This window comes from Ahaetulla prasina, chromosome 3, assembly GCF_028640845.1.
Source record: "Ahaetulla prasina isolate Xishuangbanna chromosome 3, ASM2864084v1, whole genome shotgun sequence".
Taxonomy (NCBI): domain Eukaryota; kingdom Metazoa; phylum Chordata; class Lepidosauria; order Squamata; family Colubridae; genus Ahaetulla; species Ahaetulla prasina.
The window spans coordinates 121,011,952-121,026,264 of NC_080541.1; the positions used below are offsets into that span (position 1 = coordinate 121,011,952).

The following is a 14,313-nucleotide window of genomic DNA, read 5'->3' on the forward strand; positions in this document are numbered from 1 at the left end:
TGATTTGAATTTCATGCCCCCCAAAATGATGCATTATTAAAGGTAAAGGTTCCCCTTGCACATACGTGCTAGTTGTTGCTGACTCTAGGGGGGCGGTGCTCATCTCTATTTCAAAGTCGAAGAGCCAGCGCTGTCCAAAGACGTCTCCGTGGTCATGTGGCCGGCATGACTCAACGCCAAAGGCACACAGAACGCTGTTACCTTCCCACCAAAGGTGGTCCCTATTTTTTCTACTTGCATTTTTACGTGCTTTCAAAACTGCTAGGTTGGCAGAAGCTGGGACAAGTAACGGGAGCTCACCCCGTTATACAGCAGCACTAGGGATTCGAACCGCTGAGCTGCAACCTTTCAATCGACAAGCTCAATGTCCTAGCCCCTGAGCCACCGCATCCCTCAAGATGCATTATTAGAGATGCATTTTTTTCCTCTGGTAATGTGGTCCCTATTCATCTCCAAGTTGTTGCTGTTGATTTGAATCAGAAACCACAATGAAGAATTTACTACTTAACTGTATCTTTGGATCTTCAACAGTATATCAATGAATTCACATAAAACCCCTTTCTCTCTTGGTGCTTCACCATTGTCAGTTTTCAAGCATCTGTCTTCGTTCCAAGAAACAGAGGAGATTAATGAAACAGCACACAGTATATAAATTATAATAATGGAATGTGGGGCTTTCACCAAAATTTCTACTCCGCCTCTTTACCAAGCTGCTCAAAGTAAAATGCATGGTTATTTCTTCAATGTTATTTTCCTTCAACCTGTTAGAGAAGTAAATAGCAAAAGATAGTTACTAATTTGATTTTGAGATTCAAGGCTGCAGATACTTTAATCTAAGTCTCATCAGTCATAGTCCAGTTCTATTTTGCTCTGCACTTTATTAAAACCCAGAAAGTGTACATAGAAGCAGCTATAGTTAAATGTGTATAGGGAGACCATTCGACCACAGATTTTTTAAAGAAATCTTGGGGAGCACAGTTGTGCAGGGGAAAATATGCTGCATTTTATCCTGAACCCTCTCCTTCCTTTGGGAATAAATGATGTGAAATGAATAAATATTTATATAATAATTTTCCAGGTCTTTATTGTAGAGGAAAAGAAAGAGTTAAAGATTAATTATTTCTAATTCAAGTAATGTTAAATGATGTATAAAGTATCACCTGAATTATTTTTAATATTCTGCTTTTGTTCTTCCAATTGAATAAAAAGCACAAACTATAGTTATACACATGTTTTAAATAGTCAAAATGCCAGTGTTAATTCTCCTTTAATTTGTTTTACTCTTTGCTGTTAAATATTTTTAAACATGTTGATTAACAAGCTGTTAGTTGCATTTTAAAACCTACATGCCATAATTTTGTAATAAATCTCTTGAATTTTGTTTTTAACTGAAACAACTTGTACCTTTATTCTGATAATGCAGTTATATGCTGACATTGTTAAAAATAGAATACATATTACCATTACATTCACATTTTATAATTTATTACGACTTTGTGGACTGCAGAACCTCTTATACTGAAATGAGAGCAGAATGTATTCTACCAATTAGCGTATTGTAAAGTTCAATTTCATTAGTTTTGACTTAAGAAACGTATGCCATCTGTGGAATTAATATTTGTTTCAGAAAGTATATAAAATTTGAAATGAAGCAGAGATTTCTGCAGCATTGTTGATAACAATTTGTTGCATTATGCCCTATTATTTTATGGGGGTGTTATGTGGGAAGATCTAGCAGCTTTCAGAAGCACTACACCACAGATAATTGGATATCAGATTGTTGAAGTTAGGTTCTAAGGAACACTTGGGATTACTGCAACTGTTACTATGATTTCCCTATGTTGCCTGATTATGCTGAAGGATTGATAGTGGAGTCTTCTAGATTTATGACTATGGGAGGCTTCCTCCCGCCTCTCTATATATTAGAAAATGGAAGAGCTCAAGAGTTTTGTGAAATAGCAATCATGGACCTAACCCAGATCACAAAGGGCCAACATAAGCTAGTGGACACTCATCAGGTTTGGGTTTTACCTTAAGACAGTTGCAACATTACTTGAGGGTTGAAAACATTACCATCAGTCATTTTTCATGGTCCAAACAACTCTGATCATTCTGAACTTTATGCCCCCTAATGCAAAGAAGATAAAGCTATTATTTTGGTTCATTCCTAGCAATTAATGAATTCAAAGGGAGCTTGTATTTTGGGAGACATCTCCAGTTAGGACAGTACTTTGATTGGACCATGTGATGGACATGTGGATGCTGGGCAGGGATTTGGACTTTCTTCTGGAAGCTTTCAGATTTGGGTTTTCCCAGATGTGCCAACATGATATCTCTAATAAAATGGAAAACTTTGAGGAACTTCTAGCCTCGGAGACTTCTTTCGTTGGGGGTGTTACTTGGAACCTGACATTGGGTAGTGTATCACTGGAACTGCCCGTGTATTAATGGCTTTAATTACGTTTCCAGCATTCAGCTTGGATTTTAATATTTTGCAGACCTTCCTGATGTATTCCTTTTGCATTGATTCTGACTTTTCCATTCAAGATGTTATCTGCTTCCAATATGCCTAGGAATTTGTAACCATCATCCTTTGCTAATGCTTTCACTATGCTTTCAGTTCCCAGTTCTATTCCTTCTATTTTTTTCCTTTTTCCATTTTTCCTTGTTGCATGGATAATATAGCACATTTTTCAAGTCCAAAGTTCATTTTGATGTCGCTGCTGAACAATTGAACTGTGTTGAGTATTGATTTAAATTCAGTGGGGCTTTTTGCATACATTTTTAAGTCATCCATATATAGTAGATGGTTTATCTTGCCATGTTGGCTTGAGATTTGGTATCCCAGTTTTGTGTTATTTTTTATTATTATTATTATTATTATTATTATTATTATTATTATTATTACTACTACTACTACTACTACTACTACTACTACTACTACTACTACTACTACTGAAACATGTAACAGTGATACCCATTGTCATCAGGGCACTTGCTACCATGTCCAAGAATTTTACAAAATACATCAAGAAATTGCAGCTTCTTGCAATAACACTAGCAGAATTGCAAAAAACTGTGCTAATCAGAACATCATACATTTAAGAAGATACTTGGTTGATACCTAAGATGCTGACAGCGACCCATATCAACCATCAGCTCCAGTCAATGATATTTGTGATAGATTTTTAAATGATCAATTGACTGAGTTTCATGTTTAATGAATAAAAGAAATAATAATAATTGTTATTATTAGAATAGAATAGAATAGAATTTTATTGGCCAAGTGTGATTGGACACACAAGGAATTTGTCTTGGTGCATATGCTCTCAGTGTACATAAAAGAAAAGATACGTTCATCAAGGTACAACATATACAACACAATTGATGGTCAATATATCAATATAAATCATAAGGATTGCCAGCAACAAGTTATAGTCATACAGTCATAAGTGGAAAGAGATTGGTGATGGGAACTATGAAATGATTAATAGTAGTGCAGATTCAATAAATAGTCTGACAGTGTTGAGGGAATTTTTTTTGTTTTGTTTACATTTATACCCCGCCCTTCTCCGAAGACTCAGGGCGGCTTACAGTGTATAAGGCAATAGTCTCATTCTATTTGTATATTTTTACAAAGTCAACTTATTGCCCCCCCAACAATCTGGGTCCTCATTTTACCTACCTTATAAAGGATGGAAGGCTGAGTCAACCCTGGGCCGGGCTTGAACCTGCAGTAATTGCAGGCTTTGTGTTCTTAATAACAGGCTTTTACCAGCCTGAGCTATCCACGGCCCTTTGTTTAGCAGAGTGATGGCCTTCGGGAAAAAACTGTTCTTGTGTCTAGTTGTTCTGGTGTGCAGTGCTCTATAGCGTCGTTTTGAGGGTAGGAGTTGAAACAGTTTATGTCCAGTTTGCGAGGGATCTGCAAATATTTTCACGGCCCTCTTCTTGATTCGTGCAGTATACAGGTCCTCAATGGAAGGCAGGTTGGTAGCAATTATTTTTTCTGCAGTTCTAATTATCCTCTGAAATCTGTGTTTTTCTTGTTGGGTTGCAGAACCGAACCAGACAGTTATAGAGGTGCAAATGACAGACTCAATAATTCCTCTGTAGAACTAGATCAGCAGCTCCTTGGGCAGTTTGAGCTTACTGAGTTGGCGCAGAAAGAACATTCTTTGTTGTCCTTTTTTAATGATGTTTTTGATGTTAGCTGTCCATTTGAGATCTTGCGATATGATATTATTCACAGCTGCCAGTTTTTTTTAGCTAACATTGACTTTCTTCCCAAGAACCTACAATGTTGTAATGTATTGGTATAGTACAGGGGTCCCCAACCTTTTGGACTTCAGGGACCACAAAGTTCATAATTTTAAATCCGCGGACCACTAATACGAATCTAGCACGCCGCTTGCTGAAGTGCCTGGACTCCCAGTGACGGGATGGGGTCCTTCAGGCACTCTCCCTCCTCTCTCTCTCTCTCTCTCTCTCTCTCTCTCCCCCCCCCCACCTCTCTCTTTCCCCCCTCTCTTTTTCTCTCTCCCACTCATTCTCTCTCCGATTCCCTCTGGCTCTTTCTTTCTCTCTCTCTCTCTCACATTCTCTCTCTTTCATTCTCTCTCTTTCTCTCTTTCATTCTCTGTCTCTTTCTCTTTCATTCTCTGTCTCTCTAATTCTCTGTCTCTGTCTCTGTCTCTCTGTCTCTGTCTCTCTCTCTCTCTCTCTCTCTCACACACACACACACACACCTCTCTTTCTTTCTCATCTCTCTTCCCCCTTTCTTTCTCTCTCTCTCCCCCACTCTTTCTCATGAGCCAGCCAGTGTCTTGGAGCTGAGAGGAAGTCAATCGTCCCCCCGAGAGACTGAGGTGCAGGAGCACCAACAAGGGATGGAAGAAACTTGCAACTTTGCAGCGCAGCCTTCACTGGCTAGAATGACGTAATGATGCAAAGGGGGGGGGAAGGGGGGCCGAAGCAATGGGTGGTGGGAACCCCAGGCTGTTTCTTTGCCCTGCTATAGCTTCCTGTCGGAAGCTGTTTCTTGGCTGTTTCTTTGCATTCATGATTTAAGGGACAATGGTCTTTCTCTATACTGGAAATTTATGAAGTAATTGAATGAGATTCAGGTATGAAGATTATTCTTATTTGAATCCCTGTCCACAAGTGAAAATTCCTATGACTGACTCTGCAATTAAATTACACTGAAAATTAACTTGGCAATATACCTGGATTTAGGTTGCTCTAATTGTGTATTAAAATATTTATATTTTTTGCAAGAGACTGGATGCTTTCTTAATAGTTTTAAGACGTTTTCCAGGAGTCATAGGAAATAGAAGAACATAAAAGCCATGTGCTTTTTCATGCCTCATTCGTAATTGCTTGATAACTCAAACTTAACATTTCACATTTTAAATTAATATTAGCTTCCCAGTACCATTTCATTACTGAAACCATCAAGATGTTCTTTTTCTTTCTCAAATTTAAAAATAATTTAGAAGTCTAACTCTCTTTTGGTAGATTAAGATGCATTGGAATTGGAAACAACTAGCAATGCATACTAATAAATTAGTTGTTCCAGATATATATTCTTTATATTAAAAGAAAAACAGTTGTTTATAAATAATTAATAATGGAAATATATATAGGGACGCAGTGGCTCAGTGGCTAAGATGCTGAGCTTGTCGATCGAAAGGTTGGCAGTTCAGCGGTTTGAATCCCTAATGTCACATAATGGGGTGAGCTCCTGTTACTTGTCTCAGCTTCTGCCAACCTAGCAGTTTGAAAGCACATAAAAAATGGAAGTAGAAAAATAGGGACCACCTTTGGTGGGAAGGTAACAGTGTTCGGTGTGCCTTTGGTGTTTAGTCATGCCGGCCACATGACCATGGAGACGTCCTCAGACAATGCTGGTTCTTTGGCTTTGAAACAGAGAAGAGCACTGCTCCCTTGGGTCGGGAACGACTAGCACATATGTGCAAGGGGAACCTTTACCTTTACCTATATAGGTTTACAACTTGTATTAACAGTTTATTTATCAGCTATGGTAATTTTCTGTTCTGACTCAAGCAGGAATTATTTTTAATAATTTACTTAAAGCAGATTCTTCCAGGATATGTCATAAGACAGTAAAAGCAATGTTTTTTATTTTGTAAGAAGCAAACATTTATTTAGTTTGCATGCATTATAAAGTAGAATAATCTGGATCCCATCCTGCTCCGATTGTCAACATATTTTAAAGATAGGAATGTGGTGGTTATAAAATTTGCCAAGCAAGTGATTTATATTGTAATAACTGTGTTCTGCTACCCAAATTTAATATGGTTTGGATTTTCTCTTTCCTTTCTTTTTGCAGGAATCTTCCCAGGAGAGTGTCATTACACGAGATATTCATCGTACATTTCCAGCACATGAATATTTTAAAGATACTGGAGGAGATGGACAGGATTCTCTATATAAGATTTGTAAGGTATAGCTGCTCAAATGTCTTGGAGTTTTGTTAAGAAGTTACACAAGTTTGTTGCATACATTTCCTAATATATGTGACAAACAGTATTACAATAGTATGACATCAGAGTAGATTGGGTTTCCCATTTAACATTAACTGAAAACAACCAGATGTTAGGATCTTGCAGTTTAGATTAGATGGAGAGGCCCTGGTAGAGAATGCAAGGAAATAATAAGGTTTGGCTTGCACCAGGATCTATATACTACTAAAACTCTCGTTTCTATAACCTTCAACTGAGCAAAACAGTGCATCATAGGGTAATAATTTTTGACCCAAGGTACCTCAGATGGGCTAACTTACACAATGTGTCCAAAATTTAGGACATATAACTCCCAAGGGAATGACATTTGTGGAAGTTATGGCTGTTTCAGTATTGCCAGGCTGATGCTGCTTCAGTGTTCTTCATGTAATCATTTTCAATGTCTTGTGATAGTTTCTCAGCCTCTTCCACAGCCATTTTCTTCCTCCCCCACCTGGCAGCAGTCACTTACTTGCCAGAAAGGGCAAGGTGAAGGAAGAAAGGGAGGGAGAATTAAGAACGAAGGAAGGAAAAGGAAGGAAGGACACAATTCCTCACACTGCCCCTCAGTGCACCTTCCCCAACCCATGTGGCATCTTTCTGAACCCCCGTGCCCTTTCCTGATTTGCATAGCACCTATCATACCTCCAGACACCCTTCTTGCCCCATCCCTCTGTACATCGTCCCTGACCTGGGCACCCACTCTGATCCATGTGGCACCTCTCGTATATCCATGTGACACCAACATCTTTCTCAACCCACCTTGCCCCTCCTGCAGCTGATCCCATCCCATGTATATCCTTCCTGATCCACACTGCTCACTTCCCTACTTCCTGATCCTCCCCAACACACGCAGCACTTTTTCTGTACTCCTACACGTCTTCCTGACCAGAACTCTTGCACACTCCCTCTTTCTCTCTTCCACCTGGCTGCAGCCATGTACTGGCTTCTTGGTCTTGGAATTGCAACTTCCTACTGCCTTCTCCACTTAACTTTCTTCCTGCAAGCTTCCCACAAGGAAAGCAAATGGGAAAGCCAGTGGAAATTCAATGGAGGTAGTTGATGCTGATGTCAGATGAGTTATGCAAGTAAAACAACAAATCCAGCCATGTCTATAGATTCATCCATTTGTGTATGGAAAAGTAGAATTCTGAAGACAATACAGTATGTCACAGAAGTGAGTACATCCTCTCACGTTTTATAAATATTTAAGTATATCTTTTCATGTGACAACACTGAAGAAATGACACTTGGCTACAATGTAAAGTAGTGAATATAAAGTTTGTATATCAGTGCAAATGTGTAACGTAAATGTATATTAATTCCATCTTCAGGGCTGCAGCTAATTTTTTAAGTCAGCAAGTTACTATATTATTGGCAAGTGGCACTACTGTGATTTCTTTTAGTGACTATTCAGCCAGCCAGCATTCAGCAAATCCAATTGTACAAGGCTTGACCTTGTGGACCTCCTGAAAGGGTTTTGAAGACCCCTAAGGATCCACAAACCACACTTTGAAAACTGCTACTCTAATCTAAGAGGTGAGGGCCAGATACCAGATTCACCCTGGAGTGTTAGTGAGGACAGAAAGGAGCCCATTGCTGTGGTGCTGGGCCAAATGTCAATATGGAAAGGGAATTGAATAATGTCTTCATTAGTTAAAACTCCTAAGTGCCCGGAACTTTTCCAGGCACTTAGAAGGGGCTACAAATGGACTCTTCCTATTTGAAAGCATCGTGGGGAATCTGCAATGTTGCCTTTTTGCCCATCATGTAAAATTATTGATTTTCTGTGTTGTGCTACATTATGAAATAATATTGGTGACCTGGTTTCTTGCTTGCATGTATAGTACAGATACCTTCCCCCCAGGAAACCAAAATAATTGGTAGAAAATAATGATTTTCAGCTGCTTGGGCTCCTGTGGCTGAAACAGTTTAATGTGGGGCCCGTTGTTCACACTCACAAGTTAGCAATTTCTGTTAATCAGAAACAGTTTATTGTAATTATAATTGAGAAACCTCAATATGTTTTAGTAGACTGTATGTGTGCCAGTTTGTTAATAACTTATCAAAAAGATAAAAGTGAAGTATAGTTCTAACCTATTTGGGAACAGTTTTTTTGGAAAAAAAAAGACAAATAACTTTTTGAATATTAGCCATATTCTGCTTTTCATTTTGTCTCTTAACCTAACCCTCCCCACCCCAAAAGTCCAATTCAGCCTGGCCATGACATAACTGATTACTACACCCCTGATTTCTACATCTTTTGAATGCCTAAAAAAATACATCTGAAAGTGCCAAAAAGATTGCCCTTCTTCTTTAACCACTTATTCTTGTTGGCACACTGAGGTATTGTTTTGCTATAAAAAAAATTGCAGGGAAACTAAGACCTGAACATACAGAGTAATTTCTCATTTTAAACAAACATGTAATTCTAGGAAGTTAATGCAAATGTTAAGAGTTTTCCTCTAATTGTTTGCTTTTCTTTTAGTAAATATTTTTCAGACTTGTTACATTCTATTTATTTATTTTTTTTACATTTATATCCCGCCCTTCTCCGAAGACTCAGGGCAGCTTACAATGTGTAAGGCAATAGTCTCATTCTATTTGTATATTTACAAAGTCAACTTATTGGCCCCCCAACAATCTGGGTCCTCATTTTACCTACCTTATAAAGGATGGAAGGCTGAGTCAACCTTGGGCCTGGTGGGATTCGAGCCTGCAGTAATTGCAGGCTGCTGTGTTTTAATAACAGGCTATCTTACAGCCTGAGCCACCACGGCCCTATCATTAGGATACACGGTAGCTTTTCAGGTTTCAGACACAACAGGCCTTTGGATGACATTCTGGAGTCCATAATACTACAAATAAGCAGCAGCAGAACAATGAAGTAGATTGGGCCAAAATATATTTAGCTGAATTAACATTTAATGAAATGGAACTAAAATGATTCCTCCCTATTTATTTAATTGTTTATTCATTAACACCAAAAATTGCAATTTGGCAGCAGCATTTTGAGGAGCTTTGGATTGCCTTGGGCAATTCTAGATAGTTATCCTGGATTTCTACTGTATTTTCTGCCTTAGAAAGAAAACACACAAAACACTGGAAAGATCTAATTTATTCTGCTATTCTCGCTTTCTTACGTAAATTACCAGTTACCAAATAGAAGTCTATCACAAATATCATCCTTGTTAAAAATTAAGAAGGCTGGTAAAAAGTCAGCTGTTTAATGAATGAATGAATAAACAAATAAATGAATTGATATTGAGGGTATCCGCACTTGGGATGTATTTGGTGCTGATGTTATTGTGATTTTGTAGTGTTACAATAGCACTGAAAAAAGTGACATGACCATTTTTCACACTTATAATTGCAGCATCCCTATGGTCACATGATTTACATTCAGATGCTTGACAACTGACTCATTTATGACAGTTGCAGTGTCCCAGGGTCACGTGATCACTTTTTGCAGTTTCTGACGAACAAAGTCAATGGGAAAGCCAAATTCACTTAACAATTGTGTTACTAATTTAACAACTGCAGTGATTCACTTAACAAATGTGGCAAGAAAATTTATAACATGGGGCAAATTTCTCACGTAGCAACATAAATTTTGGGCTCAATTGTGGTTGCAAGTTGAGGATTACCTGTACACACATAGGTGTCAAACTTGCAACATCGTGTTATCATCACGTGATATATCACAACTTTCCCCCCTTTGCTAAACCAGAGATGGGCGTGGCCAGCATGTGACGCATCCAACCCATAGGCCATGAGTTTGACACCTCTGCTGTACACTGTTTTTTAAGTTTTGTGTGGGATTATTTACTGAAATAGTAGGGAGGCACATACATTAATAAATAAAGCCACATCTTTCCAGAAAGACAGAATACCCTTAAGAATGATTACACTTTATTCTTTGCAAAGAAGCAGAATTTCAGTTACCTCAAAAGTCTTGGTAGAAGAAAGATGAAAAAATGTAGTGAGTAAACTAAAAAAGACAGGACATAAATATACATATAAATAAATACTGTGGTATCATATAAAATGGGACTTAAAAAATGAGTTTCTGAGAAAATGCTGAATGTGGAAGGGTGCCTAGATTCTGAATATAGATGGTTTATATTTCCATGTAGACATACTTACTGGCTGATTTGTTTCTCTTTTGGTACTGTATACCGGGGTCCCCAACCTCCGGGCCACGGGCCACTTGAACATGCATGCACATGTGGCGGGTGATCACACATGCATGCATCCCCATTTGCACGAGCAGCAGGCAAGCACGGGTGCACATGCTTCATTTACATGAGTGATGGCTCATGCAAATGGAACTGGGCATGCACATGCGCTTGTCCACTGTGCGTGTGCATGCGCTTGTTTGCCATTCACACAGAACCATCCCCTCTCCTTGAACCCCCATCTGCAAAGCCGAAAATGTTGGGGAACTCTTCCGTATACTGTTGGACTACCAAAGGTTTACAAATGTAATCAAAACCCCCAATAACTATAATAAAGTATTCACCCCCCACAGTGTCTGTTAACTAGCAGCAACTTCATGGTTAAAATGACAAATTAAAAGCTCTATGAAACAGCTGTGGCTTCACTGCCTGCCTAAATATTATCAGGGAGGATGCCATCTGGATGTCTGAGAATAGGCTTTTCCACTGGGAGGGAGCCATAATAAAATAGCCTTGTCTTCTGGTTCACATCCCTACTCAGGAGGAACAGATAAGATGGATCAGTTTTACCTGAAGAAGATGGCTCTGTATTACTAAGATAATACATGTAGTCCTTAACTTACAAGAACAGTTGGGACTGGAATTCCAGTCACTAAGCAATTGTAAAACACAATGTCTCATGATTAGTTATGACAAGCCTGGCAATCTCAGTTACCGTAGTAACTCCAGATGCATAGGTCATTAAGGGGAAAGCAAAGGGAATTCCAGATAAGGAAGGTAGGGTGCTGTCCTGGAAGGCCCAGCACAACTGTGCAGAAGTTGGATATTGCTATAATGTGATGTAAGCTCAGGGAGGCTGGGTAAAGAAGATATGGGATGTGTGTATGCATGTGTATGAGTACAGGGAGACTGAAGAAAGAATACACTGTGGCCCAGGCTTCTTGGCACATTGTGGCTCTTGGGCTGCAAGAAGCCCTGAGCCAGAGTGTGAAGCCATGCCTTCCCACCCCCCACCCCCCCTGAAACGTCGCCCTCCATCCTAATCCAGCAGCATGGTGCGAATCTGCCATGCCTAGGAAGCTCCAGCAGCATGGTGCAAAACCAAAGCACATCAGGAAGCTCCAGCAACTTGGGACTTCTGGATGCACCGTGGCTCTGAGGCTGCAAGAATTCCCTGAATTGCAGAACAGTGTGAAGTCCAGTCCCAACTTGGGCCCAGCAGTGCAGCGTAAAGGGCTTTGTTGGTACCCCAGGAAGCTTCAGCCACCCCAGGCCCCTACAGGGCAGCTCTATTTGTCCTTGCTATCATCCATCCAAAACCCTGATCACCCTGCATTCTGCACCACAGCTGACTGTTGCTCCTGCTGCTGACAAGGTATATTTGGCCCTTTTTGAGGCAACCGCTGACCTAAAAGACAATGGGTCTTCCCAGGTCTTGCAAGAAAACCACCATATGCAACCTGGAGAAGAAAGCCTTATGCATGCAACAGCAGCCTCATGAAGGACCAGGCCAAGCCTTCTTGATCAGCAGTGGGAGAAAGAACATGGCAAAGCTTCTGAGTTTTTTTTAGACAGACCCATAGAGTCTACAATGACGTTAGGGAGGTGCAGCGAGGGTCAGGGAGGGTGCACAGGGTGCGAGGGAAGTACAGCAAGGATCAGGGAATTTTCTGGGGATACAAGGGTGCGTGAGTGGCACAGAGTGGGTTGGAGAGGATATAAGTCTGAGGGAGTGCTGGTGAGGGTCAAGGATGGTGTACAGGGGTGTGAGAGGACATGAGAGGTAGTTTGGGAAGGCTACATGAGGGTGCAAGGGGTTGTGTGAAAGGCTGAGGGTGCATAAGGTTACATGAAGATTCACCGAGACGCCCAGGAAGGTTGGGAAAGTATGCAAGGGTGCACTGTGATGTGAGAAAGGCGCAGCAAGGATAGGGGATGATGTGCAAAGGTGGGGTTGTCAGAGTGCGAGGGAGTGCAGGCAAGGGCTGCGGGGAGGTTGAAGGGGATGTGTGAGGGCGTAAGGAAGGTACAGTAAGGGTCGGGCAGGATACAGAGGCATTTGAGTGGGTGTGGAAGAGGAATAAAAGAAAGAGTGAAAAGCTTCAGGTGAAGGGAAAAGCAGAACGAGACATTATTGCATAGTTAAATGAGATTCTCAGAAAGATGAGGCATTTAAAGAAAAGGTACTATATAAAATAATGTGTGGTCATGATGGGACCGAGGACAGGGAGTGAATGAGCAAGAATCTGTACAGTTGAATTAATAATTCAGTACAAGTAATATACTCAGTTTGAGGTATCACTCCTTTCTGTTTGAATACCACGAGAAGGAAAAATTATATTGTAACTAGGTGGCTTTTAAAAAATGATCATCTCAGTTTGTCTGTGACCAGTGGCTTATAATTTATTACTATGATATTATTTGTAAAACAAACCAGCAAACAAGAAAAAAAAAACTGTTCTGAGAATGCCAGTTTCTTTCAAATGAATTTAAAATGCCATTTTGTATGCCATAAACCACAAAATGCTGCTTTTTTGTGAGTTCTCTGCATCTCAGGGATTCCTGTGAATATTCAGAGCATTGCCAGAATGTTCTAGAGCTAAGTGTGTTGACAGGATTTAGTGCTGTCATTTCTGCTTTAACCCAGTGGAGACACCTCCCACCCCCACCAATACAATGAATTGCAAGAGGTATTGTGAATGCTATTAAGATAGCCAATGAATTGTTTTGGCTTCCTGAGGTTTTCTAAGTTCGTTCTGCCTTAGTAAAGACTATTTCCTTAGCGCTTGCCAGAATCATTTCACTGCCTGACAACAGTAGGGGTGCCAACTGATTGTAGTCTTCCACCTTTGTCAGAATGTTTAGATGCCAGGCTTGTTTGGATTCTCTGGGGCTTTAGATCCCGTCTTTAAAGCACATATTTGTATGTGTGGTGTTGGTAAGGTATAACTAGCTCTTTCATATGCTTTTCACAAGGTGAATTTTTAGGAGATAACAAAAATTGAATCTTGTCTCCTAAAGAGGAGTTAAAAGCTGATTTCCTTCAGTGTATTTGTGGCTGTTTCAAGCGTAATGAATGACAAAATAGTATGCTTTTTAAAGTATTGTAATTATACCATGGAATGTACATGCACACAGTGAATTTAGAGCAATAAATTCTATGTTGCGTGGGAAAATGGCTTTCAAGCTTTTATATTTCAGATTAGCATTTGCCATCTTTATGGTAGAATGTAAGAAAAACAAGTCACTCATAGAGAGCCACGTCACTTCAGTTGTGATCATGAAATTTAATAATTCACAATTACAGTCAAATATGTTTTTTAATTCCAGGCATATTCAGTTTATGATGAAGAAATTGGTTATTGTCAAGGTCATTCCTTTCTTGCTGCTGTTCTTCTGCTGCATGTGAGTACACTACAAAAAGAAACACTGTTGTTTTATCAGACAAGCAGGTGAAATGTTTGTTTCCACCTTTCAAATTTCTAACTGTACATTTCCCTACCTATTTAATCTCATGTTGGAATTTACAAGAATAAGTGGATGTTCCTACTCTTCGAAATTCAGGGAAATTTAGTCCTTGAAATAGGTGTTAAAAACATTTTTTCTTTTCA

The 14,313-nt window shown here is 39.6% G+C and overlaps 1 protein-coding gene across 4 annotated transcripts in view; it reads left to right on the top strand.

Annotated features, from left to right (window-relative positions):
- The window catches only part of RABGAP1L (RAB GTPase activating protein 1 like), a 188,049-nt gene that overhangs the window by 80,655 nt on the left and 93,081 nt on the right, over positions 1-14,313 (top strand). For all 4 annotated transcript variants that reach the window (XR_009154646.1, XM_058178630.1, XM_058178632.1 and 1 more), the window contains exons 13-14: positions 6,353-6,466; positions 14,033-14,107. Coding sequence is in view for 3 of the 4 variants with exons in the window: in XM_058178630.1 (XP_058034613.1) it covers positions 6,353-6,466; positions 14,033-14,107 (189 nt within the window). In the remaining variant the exon portion in view is untranslated. The remainder of the gene's footprint in view (positions 1-6,352; positions 6,467-14,032; positions 14,108-14,313) is intronic.